Here is a 24,607-nt window from a genome sequence, read left to right on the forward strand (position 1 = left end):
ACAATGTCAGTCTCTAAGAAGAAAAAGTAAAACATTGACACTTTTTTTTTCTTTGACTTTAGACTGGGGATAGGGCTGGGCTAATAGGGGAAAGTGAAGAGGAAGTTAGGTCTGTTGAAGATATCTATTGACTTTATACAATTGGAAATAAATCACCTCCCTAGCTTGTTTTGACAGTAGGGATAGGGAGAGAGCCATTTCCTTATTAAGCCTTTTAGGTCATTCATTTCCATGTCATTCAGTGGGACCTCATCTGATGTTTCATCAAAGATGCAGGATGCAGAGTATTGAGAATTTTTGACCTCCATTATTCATAGTCAAAATTTGCTAGACCCAGTTAATAACTTAAAAACTTAATGTATGACGTGTTCATAGCAGACACTATTGATAAGCTTATCTGAATTTTTTGTTCAGTTGTAGTACTTTTTAGGAAGGAAAAAAATCAGCACAAGTGATCAGTCCCTGAAAAAAATCTGAAAACGTGCATTGTATAACGCCTGTGGACTCCACCTTCCACTAAGGGGTTAGCGTCTTCTCATATTCCTTCATTCTGGTTCTGCTAGCTCTTTAACATTTTGTTGCTTTTACTTTTGATCTTTTTGGTGTGTGGTTTTCCTTTTCATTTGCCTTGTTCTCTTGGATCTGCTTTATTCACTCTACTTCCATTCATATAGATTGTTCCATACTTCTCTGTATTGATCACAACCATCATTTCTTACAGCACAGTGATATTCCATTCTATTCACGTCCCCCAGATTGTTTAATCATTCCTGAAGTGATGGACATCTTTCTGACTTCCAGTTCTTCACCATCATAAAAAGTGCTGCTGTAAATATTTTGTAGTATGTGAGGCTTTTTTCTTTATTATTCACTTCCTTAGGACATAAACCCAGTGATGAAATTTCTGGTTCAGAAAACCTAGATGTTTTCATCACTCTATTTGCAAAAATCCACATTGCTTTTCAAAATGATTGTACCACTTCACCCACAGTGTATTAGTGTGCCTATCTTTCCACAATCCTTTCAACATTCACTGTTGCCATTTTTTTTCAATTTTTCCAGTTTGTAGGAAATAAGATAAAACCTCAGAGTTTTTGATTCGCATTTTCCTTATTATTTGAATCATTTTTCCCTATGGTTGCAAATGTGTCTGAGTTCTTTTGAGAAATTTGTTTATATCCTTTTGATACTGGGAAATAGCTGTTAGTTTGTATTTTTATTAACTTTATATACCTTGGATATAAAAAACCATTTTATATAAAGATTACTGATCAGAGAAAATTAAAAGATTCCCAATCCTCTTCTCTCGTTTCCCATATGATCACTTTCCTTCGTATGCAGAAACTTTTCAGTTTCAAGTAAAAGTTATTGATTTCATCTTTTGTGATTGCCTCTGTTTCTTGCTTGGTAAAGAATAAATCTCCCACCTGCAAGAGGTATATGATCTACTTCTTTCTAAATTTTTTTGTTGTATGTTTAATATTATAAAGTTGCATATACATTTATAATGTATTAGAAATTGTAGTTTTCTTTTTTATCATAAAGTAGATTATTGAGGTTTCTTGCTTCTGATTGTCCCTTGTCCAGAATGTTCCATAAGCCTTTTCTGTTTTTAACTACTAATAGTTGGTTTTGATGACTGCTACTTTAGAATAGTTCCCTTTCACCCCTCCTTCTTTTTATCCTTTCTCTTGATATTCCATGTCTTGTTTTTCCAGTTGAATTTTATCATTTTCACATGCCCTGTAAGGCCATAGGTAGATCATTAAAAGCATGAATTAAGCTTTCTGCTGTTGTCATTTTTATTATATTGACACAGTCTAGCCATGAGCACTGTATGTTCTTGTTAAAGTTCTTTTCCCCCCCTTTTAAGGAATACTTTGTAACTGAATATGTTCACTTTTTTCAGTTTTTTGCTAAGTTGACTCCTAGATATTTTAATTTATTTCCCTTTGTGGGATTCCTTTTGTATTTTAAATTACCTAGTAATCCTGTTCATTTTTTAGCCTTTAATTTGTAACTTAAATGGTGATACTAGTTGATTCAATTTCCATCTTTGCTGGTTCCCCAGGATTTTATAATTAAAACATTCTATTCTAAGCACAGAAAGATACATTTATGTCTCTCATTTTATTAACGTCTTTTTCTTGTTTAATAGCTGTCCTTAGCATTTCTAGAACTACATTAAATCGTAGTGGGGAAAGCAACTTTGCTTTAATCCTGCATTTAAATCTGAAAATGTTTCCATTGCATTTTCTGTTTGCTTTTTGGCTTTAGATAGATGGTTTTTATGAAATTTAAAAAAGGTCCCTTTTTGCTTATACTTTGTAGAGTTTTTAGCATGAAGGAGATGATCTTGTGGTTTTGGATGTTTTGACTTTTTATATAATTGTGTTGATGGTTTTCTTAAAGTTAAATATCCTTTCATCCCTATTATAAATTCCACTTGGTCATAATGTATGATTCTTTGTTATTTTGTAAATTGCTATACTCTGCCAGATAGAATTGTATTTAAAATTTTTGAGTCAGTCTTCATTTTTTGAGAATAATTCTTGTCTGAATTCGACAGGACCACGAATTTTTTTTCTTTGGGGGTTCTTTTACAACTCCAATAATTTTTTAACATCAGATTAACTATGAATTTATCAACTTTATTTGTCTCTTCAAAGAACCACCTTTTAATTTCAACAATTCCCTCCCCCCCAATTTGTCTATTTCCCCTCTCAATTTTTAATATTTCTAATTTGTTGCATATATAAGGTTTGTTGGGTTTTTAAAAATTTTTAAACTGCACTCTCAATTCATTAAGTCTGTGTTAAAAATGTGTTAATATGCTTGTAAGGATATCTGTTTCTCCCTTCCCTGAGCCCTGCCAATTTCAGGATTGCTTTCATTGCATCTCAGATTTTGGTTCGTTATTGTTGTCAGTAACATTGTCTTTTGCATAGTTATTAGTTGTTATGATTGAGTCTCTATCTTCTATTTTTGGTTCCTGAATCCTAGACTATTTTCACTCCCTTATGGTCTGGAAAGGATGTATTAAGTGCTTCTGCCTCTTCACATTTGTTTGCGACATCTTTGTGCCTTTACACTTGATCACCTTTTATAACAATTCCATGTATTCTGAGAAACAGATTCTTTTGCTTCCTCAATTGGAAGAAGTCAAACTTCTTTTCACTCTGATCTTTCCAACTCTTTGTTCCATATTTCCCCTTTCATTTGTCTTTCTTTTTAAACTGTTAGAGGAATATCCCAAGCTTTCCTGCCACCATTGTGTCACTCTCCATAAGTAGCTTAGATGTTTCCTTTATAAATATGGATACTAAGGGATTTAAGTGCCTAGAAGAAGTTATTGCTGATATCAGTTTGTTGTCTAGGGTTCCATTCAGCATAATATGATTTCTTTGTTTTAAATCCCTTTTTGTTTAGCAAATGCTTTTTTTAGTTTGTCAGATCACTGGATTGCAACTCTTACCTTTTTGGATTCACTTTGTGCAAGATAATTTTTCTCCCCATTGTCCCAGATTTATTTTGTGTTTATCTTAAACTTCTGAGCATCAGGTTGTAGGCTTTTGTTTCCTTATCCAATCGGTCATTTTTTTATTTTATTAAATTGTTTAATTCATTTGCATTTAAAATTATTGTACATTTTGTATACAGTTGTATATTTTCCTCCATTTATTTCTGATATTGGGTTTTTCCATCCCCAGGTATGACCTTTTCTTTTTCCTTCTATCCCCTTTTCTTCTAGTTCCTTTACCTTAATCTTTTTTAACCAATGGTCCTGTTCCCACTGACTTTCTTTCCCTCACCCCAATCCTTTCCTTCCGTTTGCTACCCCTTTCCCAGAGTTTTGCTAATGATTCACCTTTTCTCCTCCCCCTTCAGGTAGACAAACCTATTCTTTTTTGTTTTTAATTTCATTTTTTTTGTGCCCATTTCCAAAAAGGATTTATGTCACTCTTCTTTTATCCATCATCTTTTCCTGTCCTTCTCTGATTCCTGGCCCTCTAATGTTCTGGTCTCTTATCTTTTTTTCTGCATTCTGTATCTACTCACAACCTCCCAAGTCTCCCTGCTGGACACCCCCCCTTCACCCCCTAGACCCCCCAGGACAGGCCTCAGAGAGTTTGTCCTTTGGATGCCTTTCTTTCCATAGTGCTTCATTCCCAGAACTGTACCAGTTATTGCTGTTGTCACAAAGGAGAGAAAACCCCCCGGAATGGGGGGGGGGGTTCTGTGCAGCTCATTGAAGTGTGCTCATAGAGTCAGAGATTCCTGATCTGGGATTGCTGAGTTAGTTCTTGGTCTCCTGTGGCCCAACGAGGAGGCTGTAAAGGAAGAAGCCAGGGAATACTGGTGTCCAAGGGCTGGAACTTCCACCCACCCCAGCTCAGCTGGGCAAGAAGGAGCCCCAGGTCCTGGCCAGGATGAGTATACTTTGGTGCAGTTGGTTTCCTGTGCTGCATTTTCTGATATATCAACATTCTGAGAAGAACCTGTTTCTTCCCCAGGCTCTCTCCCGATCAATGACCAAAACATGGTGGAGAACTCTGGTTCTGAGGTTGATGATGATGATGTTGCCCTTTGTCCTAGAAGAAGAAGACCATGATATTAGGGGAAGTGATGCCATGACAAACACATGAAGTGAATTTGAGTGAGAGGGGCTGTGCTAAATCACCAGCCTCACTTTCTCCTCCAGAGCCATCTGGATCCAGTGGCTGGACATGAATCAGGACAACTGGAGATGGTTTTGGAATCAGAGGCAAGCAGGGTCAAGGGACTTGCCCAAGTCTGAGGCTGACTTGGAACCCCATGCTCTTAACTCTGGGATTGATGCTCTATCCTCTGCCACCCAAGTTAACAGGAACTAGGAAGCCTAGTACACAATTGTGATAATTCCCCCAGCTCCCCTCTTGGTGGGCTCTCTCTCAGCCTGCTTGCACAAAAGGAGTTGCCTTATCTGTAGAAAAATTTTAAGGAATCTTACAAGATTCCTCTCTCCTGTTTTCCAATGAAGAAGCAGGTATGGAGTAGTTAAGACTGAAAAAATGTCATTGGGGTTGTAAGCTGGCTTTGCCAACCATGGGGGAAGAAGCTTTGTGGGCTAGTTGAGCAAGTTCAATGATTTGGGATTGGGAAGGGCATAGGTGCTGAAGAAAAGAAGGCAGGGGACTGAGACTTAGCATTTGAAAAGGTTGTCCGGCACAGGAAAGGGAAATGGGAACATGGCAGGACTTTGGCTAACTATGAGACCAAGGAGAAGGATGATATTCCTTTGGCAAAAGTCTTGACTACTGGGAAGATGTCATTTCAAACAGAAATAAGGAGGAATATTTACTTTGGAAAGAAAGTCCCCAGAGAAAGATAACTTGAATAAAGTTTGAGAACTCTGGTAAGAGTTGAGGGACTTGTTAAATTTAAAACAAAAAGCCAATCAAGTGTGCTGCAGACCCTCCCTATCCTAAGGTATTTGACTACTCCCCTGTGAACAGGTCTAAAAGGTGGATCCTAGGGACTGACTTCTTATCTGGCCCCTGGATGAAGATGACTCCAGAGGAGAAAGTGAGGCTGGTGCCATTGTACAGCACTCCCATTCTCCTGTCCAGTTCACATTCATGGGACATCACCTCCCTGATAACATGATCTTCTTTTAGAATGAAGGACAAACATCATCCTTGGACTATAATACTGATACTGATTTTAGGACCAGAGGACTAGACTTGAAGTCCTTTGGGTGCTTCTAACCATGCCACTCCCACCCCCCATTAACTCCTGAGGCTATTTTGTTGTTTTATCTTATCTCATCCAGTCTTCTCCCAGATGGATTCTTTTGAGAAGGCTAGCTAGGCTAACCTTTGCCTCTGCTCTGACCTAGCTTTTAAATACTTAATGGGTGTGTTACCTCAGATAAATTGAGACCTGGGAAAGACTCTAACCTGAAAAGAGCCAGGTCTCCCACTGCCTGGGGCCAGGCCATCCCAGATCCTGGGGAGAGTGAGGCTGATGACTTTGCACAGCTCTGCCTCTCTTAAATGCAATTCATTTGCAAGTCAAGACTTCACCCTTCAAACATCTTGATCCTTTTGATGATGATGGTGATGATGATGATGTTGGTGGTGTTTGTCCTTCATTCTCAAAGACCATAAGATCAGAGAGGTGAGGCCATCAGGATCACATGGATTGGATTTGACTGTGTGTGTGTGTGTGTGTGTGTGTGTGGTGCTGTACTAAGTCCCCAGCATCACTTTCTCCTCCTGAGCATTGGGGAGGGGGGGCAATAGCCAGACATGGATCAGGACCTAGAGATGGCCCTGGATGTGAGGCAGTCTGGGTCAAGTGACTTGCTCAAGGTCACACAGCTAGTAAGTAACAAAAGTTTGAGGCCGAATTTGAATCCCTGTCCTGACTATGAGGCCAGTGCTCCACTGTGCCAATGAAGGACCAAAACAGGGACAATCCTTTTATAATTTAAATTTTTGTGTAAATGTGGTAAGGTACTTAATTATCGGTATAGTAATGATGGCATGCATATAATTAATAATTGAGTAAATTTAGGGATTTAGGGATGTGTACTTTGAAACACACATGTCATGTACATGTGTAGATGTTACAGGTTTTTCCAATTCCACCTTTTGAATATCTTACCTTTAACCATATTTAGTTAATAACATTTGTAGTTTTTTAGTTAATAGTTCACACTTGGAGAGGGAATTGAAAAACCTAAGGAGTTAAATTTTGATTTAAATTATTGACCTGCTGAACTTGAGTGAATGAAGAATAAGCTTTACTTCTTCACAATGCAGTTTTGACATTCCAGACTTGAAAGGTCACTGAGCCCTGCCCTGGATTACGTTTGGAATGCCCTTGAAGGTCCATAAGCAGAAGTGATTTGGCTGACTGGGGAGATGTGTCCCTTCCCTTGAGTTGTGAAAGGGGTTCCTGACTGGTGCTAAGAAAAGGTTGCGGTCACTTGGTCCAGCACTTTGTGGCCATGTTTAATTTAACAACTTTCTTTGAGTTTGTGCTCATTAAAACTATTTGGCATGGTTGTCATTGATCAGGAGAAGACTGGAGGTTGGAGATACTGCCTTTTGGTGGGGGGGGGCAGCTATTGGCCCAAGTGTGAACCTTTTTGGATCTTATTTTTCCTTATCTAAATGAAGATCAAGCTACTTGGGGATCAATGTAGGGTCTCATACAGAATTGCTGTATGGTGTTTTCCTACTAGCTTATCATAATATTATAGTGAGTGCTGCTCTTATGCCTTTTTTCTTTTTTTTCTTTTTTCCTTTTTTTTAAACTTTGAGCAGGCCTTCCCAAATGAAGTACACTGTGTCGAAGAAATCTTAAAGGTGAGTCATTTGATAATGCTTTTTTACTGTTTCTACTTAAATCTAAGTAGGTGGAATATTTTCCATTCGTTTTCATCTTATTTAATTAGTATCACTCTAATGAAAAATGTTTGTGTGTGATGTAGTATTACTTTCTGACAATTCCCCTTTGCTTCCACAAAGCAGTTAAAATTCAAGTTTTGTTCAGAAATAAAATTAGCTGGGGAGGTAGGTGGCATGGTGAATAGAGCACCAGTCCTGGAGTCTGGAGGACCTGAGTTCAAATTCAGCCTCAGCCATTGATACTTAACTAGCCTCGTGACCTTGGGCAAGTCACTTAAAACCTCATTGCCTTACAGAAACAAACCAAAAAATAAAAATAAGATTAGCTTTTTGATTTGAGATAGAGGCTGAAGTTTAATGTCTGTGGCAACTTTGAAATGACAGTTTGTTTCAATTATACCCCTGAGTCAAGTGGTTAGACCTCTGGGCATGGAGGCAGGAAGCCCCGAGGTCCAGCTTCAGACACTTAGTAACTGTATAGACCATGGTCTTTTTCATCAGAAATGCTTGAAAGTCATCTGTTCCATGAAAGGTCTATTTTTCCCTCTTTGAGATTATACTCTGGCCGTTATTTTTCTTGTTTTTAGACTTTTGCCATTCCAATTCCCTTTTCCTTGAATATGGTGGTAGCTCCTAGGTTCTGTGTGACCCTTTTGTTGCTGGTTATCCAAACTGACTTTTATTTGCAGTATTTTTTCTTTAACCTGGAAGCCCTAGATTTTGGCTATAATGGACCCTGGAGTTTTCTATGGATTTTTGACATCATGCCACTAATGAAAGCTTTGATTGGCAGCATGCTCCTTGAGCCTCTTCTTCCTTCTGATTGGAGAGCTAGAGCATGGAATACCCAACTCCTCAGATTCCTTTGCTTAGAGAGTCTGTCGCTCTATATCATGGAGCATGATGTGACTCTTTCCCCCCCCCCCCCATGTGATATCCCCAGCCACTGTCTTCTTTCCTCCACTAGATTGTGAGCTCCTGGGACTGCCTATTTATTAATTGTATCTTCAGGCGTAGCTTAGTGTCTGACACATAGTGAATGATTAATAAATGTTGATTGGATTGGATTCTTGCTATTTTTACTTTTTTTATTTTTTAAATATATTTGGGAAGTTTTTGTGTGAGGTTTTCTTGTTTCTGTTTTTTGTCACATCTCTCTGGTACTGTGATTCTTGAGTTATCTCCTTTTGACCTACTGTCCAAAATACCTTTCGTTTCCTACCTTTTAGACTTGATTTTATTCTTCTGTTTCTTTTTGACTCATGGAATCATTGATTTCTCATTGTTTAATGATAATTTTCAGGTGTCTGCTTTTATGGTGTTAGTTTAACACCTCCAAATACTAAACTACATATCTTTTAAATTTTTTCCCCTGAATCTCAAATTTTATTTTCAATATTCATATTTTAATCTTATTTTTTATTTCTTATAGGGACTCGTTGAATCTTTGTGACCTCATACTTTCTCTCTTCTTTTGGATTTGTATCTTAGTTATTCCTATAGTTATAAAATTTATTTACCATCTTCTGTTTATTTTTTTCCAGCCAGCTATCTGTCCTGATATGATCAGGTCAGAACTGCGCTCTGTCCACTCCTGCTCTTGGATGTTGGGTCCCATTGCTAGCCTTCATTCCATTCCTTCATCTGGGCTTCCAGTGCCATTAGCTTTCTTTCAGCCCTTCTCCTATCTTACAAAGTTCTTCAGGACCTTTTGTGGTTTAGGTTAATATGAACCCCTAGGGTCCCCTCTCTGTGGGAGCTTTGCTAGCTCTCTTCCTTACTTTTGGAGTAAAACTGCTTCAGCAGATCCTTGAGATTCTTCATTGGATTCTGGTTTTCTGCTCCAGGACACTTCCATTGATTTTAGGTGACTTAACCTTGGACATCCATTTGTGTTCAGAATTGAAACTTGAACTCAGTCTCCTGACTCAAATCCACTGTGCCAACCAGTGTGTGTAGATATGTGTGTTGGTATGAATAAAGGTCGCTAATAGCAATTAACATTTTTAATGAACTCTATAAGGTAATGTCCTCATTTCATAGTTACGGAAGATGATGTACACAAAGCCAGTGAACTCTACTTCAATGCATCTCTTCTGATTCTGACCCTCTGGCTGGTAGATTGGTAGCTTTCTTTTTAAAACCAATTTTCTATTGATATTCTTTCTTTCCATGACACTGAAATTTCCTCTGGCCTGTCCATTTCCAAAGAACTTGAATTTCCCAAGGCTTATTGCTTAATGCTTGTTCTACTTGCCGATTCCTTCTAAATGTGTCAGTTAATTCCCCTTCTCTCTTGGGATGATGCTACGGGACTGGAACCTGTGCAATTTTAGGCTAACTTGGGAAACCACTTATTTCCTGATGCGGGAAACATGCTGCTGCCTTCCCAGTCTACCTTTTATTCTTCTTCATTTGTAGTGACTTCCAAGGAAACTGGTGCCAGAGCTCAAATCAACTCCTTAGTGATGAAAGGACCATGGAGGGAAAGGCATTTTTTAGCTCTATGGTTTTTCATGCAATGGCAGGAAAATTCCTAGCTCCTCATTCATTTATCCCTGGGATTCAGTCTTGCCATCTGTTGTGAAAATTCTCTTCTCCCAACTACTTCTTCCTGTTTTCTCATCTCTGCCCTATTCACATACTGATTATATCTTCCTCCTCTCCCGGAGTTGTCTCTTCTGAAATCCCCATTCTGGTATTAACAATCTACCCTTCATCTTATGTCTTCACCTCACTCACACACAATATCTGGCTCCGGAAGATATTGGGTCACTGGCCTTATTATTCAGGACTTGATCACTGAAATCCCCATTCTGGTATTAACAATCTACCCTTCATCTTATGTCTTCACCTCACTCACACACAATATCTGGCTCTGGAAGATATTGGGTCACTGGCCTTATTATTCAGGACTTGATCATTGTTCCCTGATGCATTGAAACATGAAGAAGTGTAACACACCTGTAAGTCCTGACACTTTCGGTATTAGTACCACATAGCCACTGTCACTTAGTAACAGTACTCTTGAGGATCTTCGGAGTAAGGATTTAGAGTAAAGAATATGTGTATGTAAATTGTATACAACCTTTGTAGATCTGACCAAGTTCTTTGATAGCGTCAGTCATGAGGGTTTATGGAAAATTATGGCAGTATTTGGTTGCCCAATGAAGGTCATCAGTGTTAAATATCAGTTCCATGACAACATGTGTGCCCGGGTCCTGTATAGTGAGTGGATGATGCTCTTGAGATTTTCAAGTCACCAATGGAATGAAACAAGGATGTGTCCTTGCTCCCAGGCTTTTTAGCATGATGTTTTCAGCCATGTTCTCAAATGCCTTCACTAAGAATGAACATGGCCTCAATGTCAACTACCACACTGATGGTAAATTCTTCAACTTGAAAAGATGGCAAGAGTGTTGGTGCATGATATTATGTTTTGAGATGGTTGTGCCCTCAGTGCAGCCTCTGATGCAACAAAGTAAGAATCGTTTTTCTGCTGCTTGTGCTCATTTTGGTCTAACAAAGAACACTAAGAAAATATAGAAACTGGATCAGCCAGCACCACACTATCCATATGTGGAACCATTGGTTACAGCAAATGGAGAAGTTCTGAGCACTGTGGAGAAGTTCACTTCCCTTGGCAGTGTCAGGAGGTCCACATTGACAATGAGGTTGACACTCACATTGTCAGTGTTAGGAAGGCTATGAAAAAAAGTATGGGAGAGAAGAGGTATTAGACTGACTACCAAACTGAAGGTCTACAGAGACATTGTGCTGACCTCATTGCTACATGTCTGTGAAACCAGACAGTGAACTAGTGCCATGTCAGGAAACTGTCAGGAGATGATACCAGACACTGAGACCCTTTCTCAAGTTAAACTGTCCAGTATTCCCATATTACTACAGAGAGTAGTAGTATGATGAGCTGGGCATAGTGTTAGAATCCTAGACGAACACTTGGCAAAAAAAAACTATTCTATGGAGATCTCACAGAAGGCAAGCACTCACAAGGGGGTCAAAAGAAGCAACACCAGGGCATCGTAAGGGCATCATTGAAAAAGTTTTAGAATTGATCTTACAGCATGGGAGACACAGGACCATCCAGCATGGCATGCCTTCATCAGTTAGGAGGCTGCACTCTTATGAGGAAGGCAGAATTAAAGCAGCTCAAAGGAAACTAGTACCCACCCCAGGTGTTCACATGGACTGTTTGTGCCCAACCTGTGGGAGAGCATTCTGAGCTCATGTTGGTCTGATCAGCTACAGTCCGACAATTGTCATTCAACTCACACATAGGGATGTCATTTTGGTCTTTGATAATGAAGGACTAGAATTAACCAGTATTTTTTCTTTGACCTAGAAACTCTACATTTTGGTTGAATTCTCCCTGGGAGTTTTCTTTTTAAGGTTCTTACAGAAGACTATGTCCAATAGATTCTTTCTGTTTCTACTTTGCCCTCTGACTCTTAACTGATTCTAAGTACTTTTTTGTTTAAATGTATTCAGATCATCTGATTATTCTTCATCTTTGTTTCTTAATGTTTCCCAGGTCAGTTGCTTTTCTTGTATTATTAAAAAAAAAAGTCTTCTGATTTTGTTTGGTATTTCAAATTGCCTCATAGAGTCATTGGCTTCTATTGAGTCCATTCTACTTTTCAGAGAATTTGTTGTTTGGCCATGTACTTGTGTCTCTTGTGCCAAGCTGTTAATTACCTTTCCACTTCTTTCTTCTGTAGCTTCCATGTCCTTTCCAGTTTTTCCTCAAACCTCCTCATCTGCTAAAATATTTTTTAAATATTTTAAAAAATATTTTTATTTAAAAAAACTCTTGCTTCATCTTTCCCAGGAATTCTAGCTGAATTCTGTGTTGTCTTTTCTTTAGTGTATCCCTACTATCATAATAACTCTTTATAGTGGGGTTCTTTTAATGTTCACCCATTCTTAAACCTGCTTTGTAACTATTCACTTTTGTTAGGGCTGCCCCACTTATGGAGGGGGCGCTTGATTGATCTGGGAGCTTTGGTATCAGGTTCAGCCTGGGGTTGGGCAAACTTGGAGTACTTCCAGAGGGTTCTGATATAGGACAAAGTCAGGGTGCTTCTCCCCTGGTATGAGCTCTCTAAGGTCCTGACTTGGGCTTGGCCTGAGCACTTGAAAGAATATATTTGTTTCTTGTCTATGTCAGGCTTTTTCCAATTGAATTCTATGGAATCAGACACAATTAATTTTAAAGCTTTATTATTCCCCAACTTTTCCTTGGTCTGCTTAAAGAGACTTGTGATGTTCAACACAAAACTGGAGGCTCTTTTGATTATTGAACCATATCTTTTGTTTTTATCCAAGCAGAATATTTCTTTTATCTGCCCAAACCACTAATTAGGGATTTTATAGGACTTTCTCTTCAGTTGGAGGGGATAGCACTAAAGTTCTCTTATAACTAAGCTTCTGAAAAATGATTAAGAAAAAATGTTTGGAAATATGCTATTTCCAAAAGTATTGTAATAGAAGAATATTTATGCTATTGTGTTAGATTAATGTGGAAGTTGTCTTTAGATACTTACATTCTATTTCCATCCTCTTTCAGCCCCCCTCTCCCTCTTGTTATAGGATGGGGTAGTGGTGGTGGTAATAATCCAGTCCAAATCTGGGGCAGACTTACTTGTGTTCCTGAGTCAAACATATCAGTTTATTGTCCTGTGTCTAATAGATCCTTTTTACTTATTCTTTACATGTTTCTGAGGCTTCTGTTCCCCTTTCTTTCATCTACATATATCTCAGCTCTACCTCCCCTGGGTCCTTTCCCATTTTACTGTCTTCCTCTTTTATTATGTCTTTTGGCTAATAAACTACCCATCATGTTAGATCTCTTTTCTCACTCCTTCTGTTTCTTTATAGTCTTGGGAATCTGTTTCCCCAATTTCTTTTTCCACTATGATTCTATTTTTTTGTTTGTTTTTACAAGGCAGTGGGGTTAATTGACTTGCCCAGGGTCACACAACTAAGTGTGTATTAAGTATTTGAATCTGGATTTGAACTTGGGTCTCCTGACTGCAGGACCAAAGTTCTATCCACTTCACCACTTGGCTGCCTTCCCCCCCCATCCCCCTGATTATACAGTATTGAATGTTTTCCTGTCTCCAATATGATGAAACCCCACTTAGCAGAATTTACTCCTAAATTCGTTGTACCTTTGTTTAATATCATTGCTAAGTCCAACTAGCAGTTATGTACTAACTACAAAATTTTTATCTTTAAAAAATTTTTACTTTTAAAAAAATTCCATCAAATGAGCATTTCCATATTACAGTAATAGAAGAGAATTATACGTGAACCTGTGGAACTGTAATATTACAGATTGCTTTTATTTTACATTATTTCATATACTACTCAAAAATGTACTGTCTGTTTTTCTATCAGATGATTTTCTTTTGCATATTTAATAAGTTACTTCAGTAAAATTTGCCTTTTGTTCCACAATTGATATTCTAGTCCTCCCTCCTCCCAATTATTTTCTCCTTTGGGAGAAGAAAAACCACCACCAGAAACAAAATAAAAACATCTTTTGTGTCAAATATGCATTATTAAGTGAAACAAATACTGACATTCATCCTGTCAGAAAATGAAGGAGTAAGTTACTTTGCGTTGTGTAGCAAGAGGGAGAGGGGGGGCTGAAAGAGGATGGTAGTAAAGTATCTACAGACTTATCCCCACATAATCCAACACAATAGCATGGTATTGTCACCTGTTTGTTTGGTATCTTTCTCCTGGAATCATGATTGATCATTGCACGAATTTGAATTCTTTAATCTTTCGCAGTTGTTTACCTTTTTATTGTTATCATTATTGTATAAATTTTTCTCCTAGTTTTACTCACTTTGAACTTTGTTCCTATAAACCTTTCAGGATTATGCTGATTTCATTACTTTTATAGTTAAAAGCATAACAGTCTTCCTTTTAATTCCTACAGTCAGCTGAAAGGGCACTTCTTTAGTTTCTAGGGTTTTTTTTGCTGTAACAAAAAAGAGTTTCTGTGAAGATTTTTGTAGATTTTGTCCTATTTTTTTGATTGTTTTGAGAATCTAGTAGAGATTTCTGGATAAAATATGGGCACCGCTTAGTGTCTTTGGGGGCAAAGTTCCAGATTCTCCCCTCTGGTTCCTCCAAAGCCAGCTAATTATCAATAATTTTCAGAGTTTTCATTGACATAGTCTTATAATCTTCTCTAGTTCAACACCTTATATTTGGGAGGACATCCTTTTATCTCTTTATTCCCCTCAATTAACTCCTGTCCTCCCCTTTCCACATTATTTACCATTCACTGACATGATTTTGATTTCAAATCTTCTAAGGACTCCTTAAGAACTGAGAAAAGGCTGGTGAATTTAGCAGATAATTGAAAGAGTAAGGTCATAACATTTTAGTTTTTGGATTTTGGTTGAGAGACAATGAATATGCAGTTGTGGGATAATGGACTAAGGACCTGGCAGGGTTAAGCAGAGGATTTTTTTAAGGATATAGGAGAAGTGGGAGGTTCTTGGAATCCAAAAGTTCTGACCAGAAATCAATTTTTAGTCAAGTGTGAATTTGCCGATACATAGTATCTCAGCTTTCTTAGCAAAGGTAATACCCTGAATGAGAGGGACTGCTCTTTCTCATAGTGTTTGAGAGTATAGAAAATTGGGAAAGTAGCATCATAGATGAAAGAACATATAATTGGATGAAAATTGATAGTGAGGGCTAGTAAAAACCTCCTCCCTCCTGTGATGAAGAAATGTCCATTGTTCTAGTCCTGCTGCATCAGCAAGAACAGAGATAGCAAACCATACTTCTTTGGATAACAAACCAGACATCCTTGAAAGATAGCATGGATACTAGACTAGACTCCCTGGTGTCTACCTGCATTCTTTAAGGGTAACAGAACAGTGTAAGGGTAAATAGAACAGTGATTAGCTGGAGAACTGGATTTTTAAACTGAACTCATCACAACCCAGTGAAGTTTCTGAATTAAGTTCACAAAGAATCATGACTTAGACAATTGCTAATTGTAAATAGGATCAATTAAAAAAGACAGTCAGTCTGATTATTTCATCCCTTCCCAAGTCTACAGTGCTGCTGTGTCTTATACTTACTGTAAGCAGTCTCTTCTTGTTCATCTACCTCAAATTCCATCAGTATATTGTTCCCCACTGTCCTTTTATTTTGTTTCAGAAGTGTTCCCCTTTTCAAGATAATTGACCTCTAATCTCAACACCTTCTGACTCCTCTTTATCATTTTTATAATTATTGTGTAATTTATTACCTTTATAATTTTAAATCTCAGTGTACATTGGAATATTACCTATTGCCTCGTGCTTCTATAGCCTTAAAAAACAATCCTTTACTTAACCCTGCTTCAGTCCTCATGTTTCTTGATATTTTTTTGTGACTTTTGAACAGATTCCTTGTCCTTAGTTTTCATTACATCTCGTTTCCTGGTTCTCTTTATACCTATCTGATGATTCCTTTCCAGACTTTTCTGACAAATCACTTTGTGTTCCCCCTTTTTCTAGGGGTTCCCTAGGACTGTGTTAAATCCTTGAAATCATATTGAGCATATATATAGTTTGTAGCCAAAGGTGGAGAAGGTCGGGGCTGATTGTGCTTCAGATCTTGAGCTTCTTATTAAAATATTCACTCTCAAAAGTGAAGAAAGTAGAATTCACCATCAGGCAATATCAGAATGGCCTCAACAGCATCCCTTATGGAGGTGAGGAATAGATTAAGGGATTGATCTGGTGGTTAGAGAGCCTGAAAAACTAGAGGCTGCAGCACAAATGATCCCCCCCACAAAAGGAAGCAGGAAGGCAAAGTGACTGACCAATGAGATATTACAAATAGCTAAGGAAAGGGCAAGGAGAAAGGAAAAGAGAGCCAACTGAATGCAGAATTCCCCAGAATAGGAAGGAGAGAGAAGGTTTTCTTAAATGAGCAGTGTCCATCAGGTGGGACAGTTAACTATTCAAGAGAATTAGATATATCGAGGGAACATTTCTTTTTTTAAAAATGTATTTAAGGGGCAGCTAGGTGGTGCAGTGGATAGAGCACCTGCCCTGGAGTCAGGAGGACCTGAGTTCAAATCCAGCCTCAGACACTTAATAATTACCTAGCTGTGTGGCCTTGGGCAAGTCACTTAACCCCATTGCCTTGCAAAAACCTAAAAAAGTGTATTTAGTATTTTTCCCCATTTGTAAAAAAAATGTTTTTAATGTTCAATATTAAAACTTTGAGTTTCAAATTCACTCACCTCCACCACATCCTCTCATTGAATAAGTAAGCAGTTTGATATTGGTTAAAAATGTCTAGTCAACCAAAACATTTCCATGTTGTGAAAGAAAACATACCCTTCCCCACCCAAAAATACAGTTAAAAAACCATGTGTATTCTGAAAACCATCCATCTTTGAGGATGGACAGCATTCTTCTTTATAAGTTCTTCAGTCTTGGATCATTGTTTAATTGAGAAAAGCTAAGTCATTCACAGCTGATTATCCTATAATATTGTTATAACTTTGTATACAGTACATTTCACTTCATCTCATATAAGTCTTTCCGGGTTTTTCTAAGAGCATCCTGCTCATCATTTCTTATAGCAAAATAACATCTCATCATAATCACATAATATAATTTCAGCCATTCCCAACTGATGGGCATCAGTAAAGGGAACATTTCATGGAAGAAATGGGCTTGATAAAACTCAAATGGTAAGGACTTAACCAGAGTAGAAGAGATTCAAGAGGTGGAAAGTATGCATAGAAGACCTAACCATGAAGGTTTCTTCACGTTCTAATGGGGTGGTTATTGATCTAAAGCCAGATGTCCTGAAGGATGAAGACAAGTGGGCCCTTGTAGTCTGTCTGTTTATCAGTAGTAGTAGTGAAGATGGTGAAATCATGACCGAGGTATTTCAGACCTTAAAAGATGCTGCTGTTAAAGTTCTCAATATGCTGGCAAATTTGTGGTGTCTGAATTGGAAAAAATCAACTTAAATCCCAGTCCTAAGGATTACTTGGGTTACTAAATATTTGTGCTCATTTCATACTCCAATAAAATTATGTTTAAGATTCTGCAAGTTCATCTCCAACCTGTGAACTGAAACTTAGCAGAAGAGCGAGCTGGCTTTCAGAGAGGCTGAGCTCAAAGAGACCAAATTGGATCATGGAGAAAGCTCCAGAAACACCAGTGCTTCTACTTCACTTAAATTTTTCTGGATAGTCTGCATTTAAGACTTGAGATTCCCTTGGAAGGCAAGGAGAGCAAATTCATCACAACTTAAATTAATGAAGCTAAAACTTAAATATTCTGGCCACAAAACCTGATGTTGGGAAAGACTAAAGACAAAAAGAAAAGGGGGAAAGCCCTAGGATGAGATTGATAGATCTGGAAACAATGAATAATGAAAGATAGAAGAGCTAGTCATGCCATGGTCTTCAAAGAGTTGGATACAAGAGAACACTAAAAGAAAGGTTTACAAAGACTTAAGGCTTTTATGTTGTCCTGTTTCAACTTTTTTTTTTTTTAGTTTTTCCTTAAAACAGGGAAAACTAAACTGTTTTAACTTTCTTATATAAACCATAAATGCAGGTAGTAGGTGCTTAGAATAAAATTTAGGCTCAATATTACTTTGGTAACTACAGGAAGATTATTTTCGCCTATAGAAAATTAATGAAAACAAATTTTTATTGATTTCTTTTGTTAAGCAACAATAAAAAAATAGAAAAATAAGATTGTATCCTATAATGTACATCATTATAGCAAAGATTTTTTTATTTGCATGGTTTAAACAGGAAAGTTCTGCCATTTCAACTTGAATATTTCCTGCAAATACAATAGCAGGACAGAATGTATCCTGCCTGATAATTTAGTACCTTTTATAAGCTTTGGTTATTATTCTCTCTGTAATTCTGGGGTTTGTGGTTCATTAGTTTATCAGTCCAGCAATTTTCATATGAAAATATTTTAATATAAATAGAATTTAGAAACTTTATTATATTTAATATGCATGTTATGAAATCCTTTTAAAAATACATTCCATAATCAATTTTTTTCCTCTGAAGTAATTTTTTTTTCATTTATGCTGATAAATATGCTTTTTGTATATAAGGTTGGTAACCTATTACATTTCTTAAGGAAATTGACCACAACTTGTCAGTTAAAATTTTTTCTCACAAGAGGACTGCTTTCCTTACATGTTAATTTAAATGAAGTAAATAAAATTCCAGGAAATGTGTTATTTATAATTACTTTTCCTTTCTAATTCTTTTCAGGAAATGACCCATTCATGGCCTCCACCCTTAACAGCAATCCATACGCCTAATACAGCTGAATCTTCAAAATTTCCTTTTCCAACAAAGGTAAAATTTTAAAAGCACATTAAAAACTTAGCTTATTGCTTAATGGAGTGTTTGAGTGATGCATTGAACAGTAAAAATAAAATCAAAAGTTAAGAAATCAATTAAAAATTATTAGTAGTATTAGAAAAGTAAAACAAATTAAGAAATTTTCCACTAGAGAATTGAATTCATTTATGACCTCATATTAGCTAGGTGGCCCTGAATATGTTACTTAGCCTCTCTCTGCCTCAGTTTCCTTAACACTAACAGGGAGTGACAATAACATCCAGGTTGTTGTAATAATCAAATGAGATATTTTGAAAGCACTTAGCATACTTTCTCGCCCATAATAGATGAATAATAAATGGTCCTTCCAATCTACCTTCCTGTCTTTCTCCCTTTATCCTTTCCTTCTTTGCCTGGAATTTGAAATCCTAGTTAGGTCCACCTGTGACTCTGGACAAGCAATTTATTTTGAAACTGAAGATAATGGATTAGATCATCTCTATTGTTATTCCAGCTCTTAAGTTCTGTGTGACTTTGAAAAGTCCTTAAAAATAATTTAAATAAATTTATCAGTAGTATAACAATTATTACAAAACTTTTCAGGGAGATTAATTTATTTATTTTTTAGGTTTTTGCAAGGCAAATGGGGTTAAGTAGCTTGCCCAAGGCTACACAGCTAGGTAATTATAAGTGTCTGAGGTCACATTTGAACTCAGGTACTCCTGACTCCAGAGCCAGTGCTCTATCCACTGCGCCACCTAGCTGCCCCTCAAATTTATTTTTTTTATAATTCAATCTAATCTTTTTTCTTCTGAACTCAAACATCAAAAAATGAAGTATTTCATAATTAAGGAGGACTTTATATGAAATTATGAATCTAGGGGGTGGCTAGGGGGAGGGGGGACAGAGAAAGGGAAGGGGAGTGGAGGAAATAAGGGGAAATAAAAAAAGGAAGGGAAGGGAACAGGGAAAGGGGAAAGAAAGGAGAGGGTGTGATATAGGAGGGCAAACACTGAAGGGGGTGGTATTCAAAAACAAAACACTGGGGAATATGGATAAAAGGGGGGGGGAAAGGGGGAAAATACAAACAGAGGGAAGATAGCACAGAGGGCAATAAAGAATTAGTAAGCATAACCTTGAATGTGAATGGGATGAACTCTCCCTTAAAACATAAGCAAATAGCAGAGTGGATTAAAAACCAGAATGCTACAATATGCTGCTTACAAGAAACTCATTTGAAGCAGAGAGATACATATAGAGTAAAGGTAAAAGGTTGGAGCAAAATATATTTTGCTTCAGCTGAAGTAAAAAAAAAGCAGGGGTAGCAATCCTTATCTCAGACAAAGCAGCAGCAAAAATAGATAGCGTTAAAAGAGATAAGGAAGGAAACTTTATCCTCCTAAAAGGTACCATAGACAATAAAGTCATTTCAATATTGAATGTATATGCACCCAGTGGGACAGCACCCAAATTCTTAAGAGGAGAAGCTGAAAGAATTACAGGAAGACATAGATAGCAAAACTCTACTAGTAGGAGACCTCAACCTCCCGCTATCAGATCTAGATAAATCAAATCATAAAACAAACAAGAAAGAAATTAGGGAGGTAAATAGATTGTTAGAAAAATTAGATATGGTTGACTTATGGAGGAAACTGAATGGGGATAGGACGGAATATACCTTTTTCTCTGCAGTACATGGAACTTATACAAAAATTGACCATGTACTAGGACATAAAAACCTAATGATCAACTGCAGAAAGGCAGAAATAGTGAATACATCTTTCTCAGATCACAATGCTATAAAAGTCATATGCAATACTGGGCCAAGGAGATATAGACCCAGAGCAAATTGGAAACTGAATAACCTCATCTTAAAAAAATGAGTGGACCAAAAAACAAATTATAGAAAGAATTAACCATTTTATCCTAGATAATGATAATAATGAAACAACATACCAAAACCTATGGGATTCATTCAAAGCAACTCTCAGGGGATATATTATAGCTCTAAATGCTTATATGAATAAATTGGAGAAAGGAAATCAATGAACTAAACATGCAACTAAAAAAATTAGAGAAAGAACAAATCAAAAATCCCCAATCAAATACCAAATTAGAAATTTTAAAAATCAAAGCAGAAATTAATAAAATTGAAAGCAAAAAAACTATTGAATTAATAAATAAAATCCAAAGTTGGTATTATGAAAAAAAAACAATAAAATTGATAAACCTCTGGTCAATTTGATTAAAAAAAAGAAAGAAGAAAACCAAATTGCTAGTATTATGAATGAAAAAGGTGAACTCACTTTTTAAAGTAATAATTCAAAATTATTTTGCCCAACTCTATGCCAATAAATTTGATAATCTAAGTGAAATGGATGAATATTTACAAAAATATAAGTTGCCCAGGTTAAATGAAGAAGAGATTAAATACTTGAACAACCCTATCTCAGAAAAAGAAATTCAACAAGCCATTAGTTAACTCCCTAAAAAAAAATCTCCAGGGCCTGATGGATTCACAAGTGAATTCTACCAAACATTTAAGGAACAATTGGTTCCAATCCTATATAAACTCTTTGGGAAAATAGGGAAAGATGGAACTCTGCCTAACTCTTTCCATGAAACCAATATGGTACTGCTACCTAAACCAGGAAGAGTTAAAACAGAGAAAGAAAATTATAGACCTATCTCCCTTATGAATATGGATGCAAAAATCCTAAATAAAATCTTAGCAAAACGACTACAAGTCATCACTAGGATAATATGTTATGATCAAGTAGGATTTATTCCAGGAATGCAGGGTTGGTTCAATATTAGGAAAACTGTTAGTATACTCAATTATATCAATAACAAACCTATCAGAAACCATATGATCATATTAATAGGTGCTGAAAAAGCTTTTGACAAAATACAGCATCCGTTCCTATTAAAAACACTAGAGAGTGTAGGAATAAATGGACTGTTCCTTAAAATAATTAGCAGTATCTATTTGAAACTATCAACAAGTATTGTATTCAATGGGGAGAGGCTAGAGGCATTCCCAATAAGATAAGTGGTAAAACAAGGGTGCCCATTATCACCACTACTATTCAATATTGTATCAGAAATGTTAGCATCAGCAATTAGAGAAGAAAAAGAAATTGAAGGAATTAGAATTGGGAAGGAAGAGACAAAACTCTCACTATTCGCAGATGACATGATGGTCTGCCTAGAGAATCCCAAGAAATCATCTAAAAAACTACTGGAAACAATTAACAATTTTAGCAAAGTTGCAGGTTATAAAATAAACCCCCATAAATCCTCAACTTTCCTATATATGACTAGCAAGAAACAGCAGGAAGAGCTAGAAAGAGAAATTCCATTCAAAGTAACCTCAGACAGTGTAAAATACTTGGGAGTCTATTTGCCAAGACAGACTCAGAATCTTTTTGAAAACAATTATAAAACACTTCTCACACAAATTTAATCAGATTTAAGTAACTGGGCAAATGTCAACTGCTCATGGATAGGTAGAGCTAATATAATAAAAATGACAATTCTACCAAAACTAAACTATCTGTTTAGTGCCCTACCAATCAAAATTCTGAAAAATTACTTTGAGTTAGAAAAAATTGTAAGTAAATTCATATGGAGAAATAAAAAGTCAAGAATTGCCAGGAGCTTAATGAAAAAAAATGCAAACGAAGGTGGCTTAGCACTACCTGATTTAAAATTATATTATAAAGCATCAGTCATCAAAACTGTTTGGTATTGGCTAAGAAATAGAGTGGTGGACCACTGGAATAGACTAGGTGTAAAAGCAGGAGAGGATTATAGTAAACCCAAAGAGTCTGGCCATTGGGATACAAACTCCCTCTTTGATAAAAACTGCTGGGATAATTGGAAGTTAGTATGGAAGAAAATTAGATTAGACCAACACCTCACACCCTTTACCAAGATAAGATCCAAATGGTTACAGGACATAGACATAAAAAACAATACTATAAGCAAATTAAAAGATCAAGGACTAGTCTACCTGTCAGATCTATGGAAAGGGGAGCAGTTTATGACTAAGGAAGAGTTGGAGAACATCACTAAAAACCAATTAGATGATTTCGTTTACATTAAATTAAAAAGTTTTTACACAGGTAAAACCAATGTAATCAAGATCAAAAGAAGGGTAGTAAATTGGGATATAATCTTTGCAACTAATGATTCTGACAAAGGACTCATTTCTAAAATATACAGAGAACTGAGTCATATTTTTAAAACAAAAAGCCATTCCCCAATTGACAGATGGTCAAAGGATATGCAAAGGCAATTTACAGATGAGATCAAAGCAATCCATAGCCATATGAAAAAATGCTCTAAATCATTAATTATTAGAGAAATGCAAATTAAACCTTCACTGAGGTACCACCTCAACACCTCTCAGATTGGCCAGTATGACCAGGAAGGATAATGATCATTGTTGGAAGGGATGTGGGAAATCTGGGACACTATTACACTGTTGCTGGAGCTGTGAACTCATCCAACCCTTCTGGAGAGCTATTTGGAACTATGCCCAAAGGGCAACAAAAATGTGCATACCCTTTGACCCAGCAATACCACTACTGTGTCTATACCCTGAAGAGATGAGGAAAAAGGGTAAAAACATTACTTGTACAAAAATATTTATAGCAGGCCTGTTTGTGGTGGCAAAGAATTGGAAATCCAGTAAATGTCCTTCAATTGGGGAATGGTTTAGCAAACTGGTATATGTATGTCATGGAACACTATTCTATTAGAAATCAGGAGGGACGGGATTTCAGGGAAACCTGGAGGGATTTGCATGAACTGATGCTGAGTGAGCTGAGCAGAACCAGAAAAACACTGTACACCCTAACAGCAACATGGGAGTGATGTTCAACCTTGAAGGACTTGCTCATTCCATCAGCGCAACAATTGGGAACAATTTTAGGCTGTCTGCAAAGGAGAGTACCATCTGTATCCAGATAAGGAGCTGTGGAGTTTGAACAAAGTCCAAGGACTGTTCCCTTTAATTCTGGGGGCAGCCGGGGAAGAGATAGCAAGATCAGACAATAAGATATCAGTTTTTTTTTCCCTTAAATTAAAGGGAATAGGCCTTGGACTTTGTTCAAACTACACGGTTCTTTATCTGGATACAGATGGTACTCTCCATTGCAGACAGCCCCAAATTTCCTTCAAGGTTGAACATCACTCCCATGTTGCTGTTGGGGTGTACAGTGTTTTTCTGGTTCTGCTCATCTCACTCAGCATCAGTTCATGCAAATCCCTCCAGGTTTCCCTGAAATCCCGACCCTCCTGGTTTCTAATAGAACAATAGTGTTCCATGACATTTTCCACATCCCTTCCAGCATTGATCATTATCCTTTCTGGTCATATTGGCTAGTCTGAGAGCTGTGAGGGGTATCTCAGAGATGCTTTTATTGACATTTGTCTAATAAATAGTGATTTAGAGCAAATTTTCATATGACTATGGATCACATTGATTTCCTTATCTGTGAATTGCCTTTGCGTATCATGTGACCATTTGTTGATTAGGGAATGGCTTGGGGTTTTTTTGTGTTTTGTTTTGTTTTGAAAATTTGACTCAGTTTTTGCTGTATTTTAGAAATGAGTCCTTTGTCAGAAATAGTAGTAGTTAATATTGTTTCCCAATTTACTACATTTCTTTTGATCTTGGTTACAGTGGTTTTGTCTGTGCAAAAGCCTTTTAATTTAATGTAATCAAAATTATCTAGTTTGTTTTTAATGAAGTTCTCCATCTCTTTCTTAGTCATAAACTGCTTCTCTTTCCATAGATCTGACAAGTATACTATTCCTTGATCTT

The 24,607-nt window shown here is 36.9% G+C and overlaps 1 protein-coding gene across 1 annotated transcript in view; it reads left to right on the plus strand.

Moving 5' to 3' along the window:
• Window positions 1-24,607, plus strand: part of AFF1 (ALF transcription elongation factor 1) — a 166,075-nt gene that overhangs the window by 95,124 nt on the left and 46,344 nt on the right. The window contains 2 exon segments of the mRNA XM_074228110.1: window positions 7,314-7,355; window positions 18,703-18,789. Coding sequence (XP_074084211.1) covers window positions 7,314-7,355; window positions 18,703-18,789 — 129 coding nt within the window.

Source organism: Macrotis lagotis, chromosome 3 (genome assembly GCF_037893015.1).
Source record: "Macrotis lagotis isolate mMagLag1 chromosome 3, bilby.v1.9.chrom.fasta, whole genome shotgun sequence".
Classification (NCBI taxonomy): domain Eukaryota; kingdom Metazoa; phylum Chordata; class Mammalia; order Peramelemorphia; family Peramelidae; genus Macrotis; species Macrotis lagotis.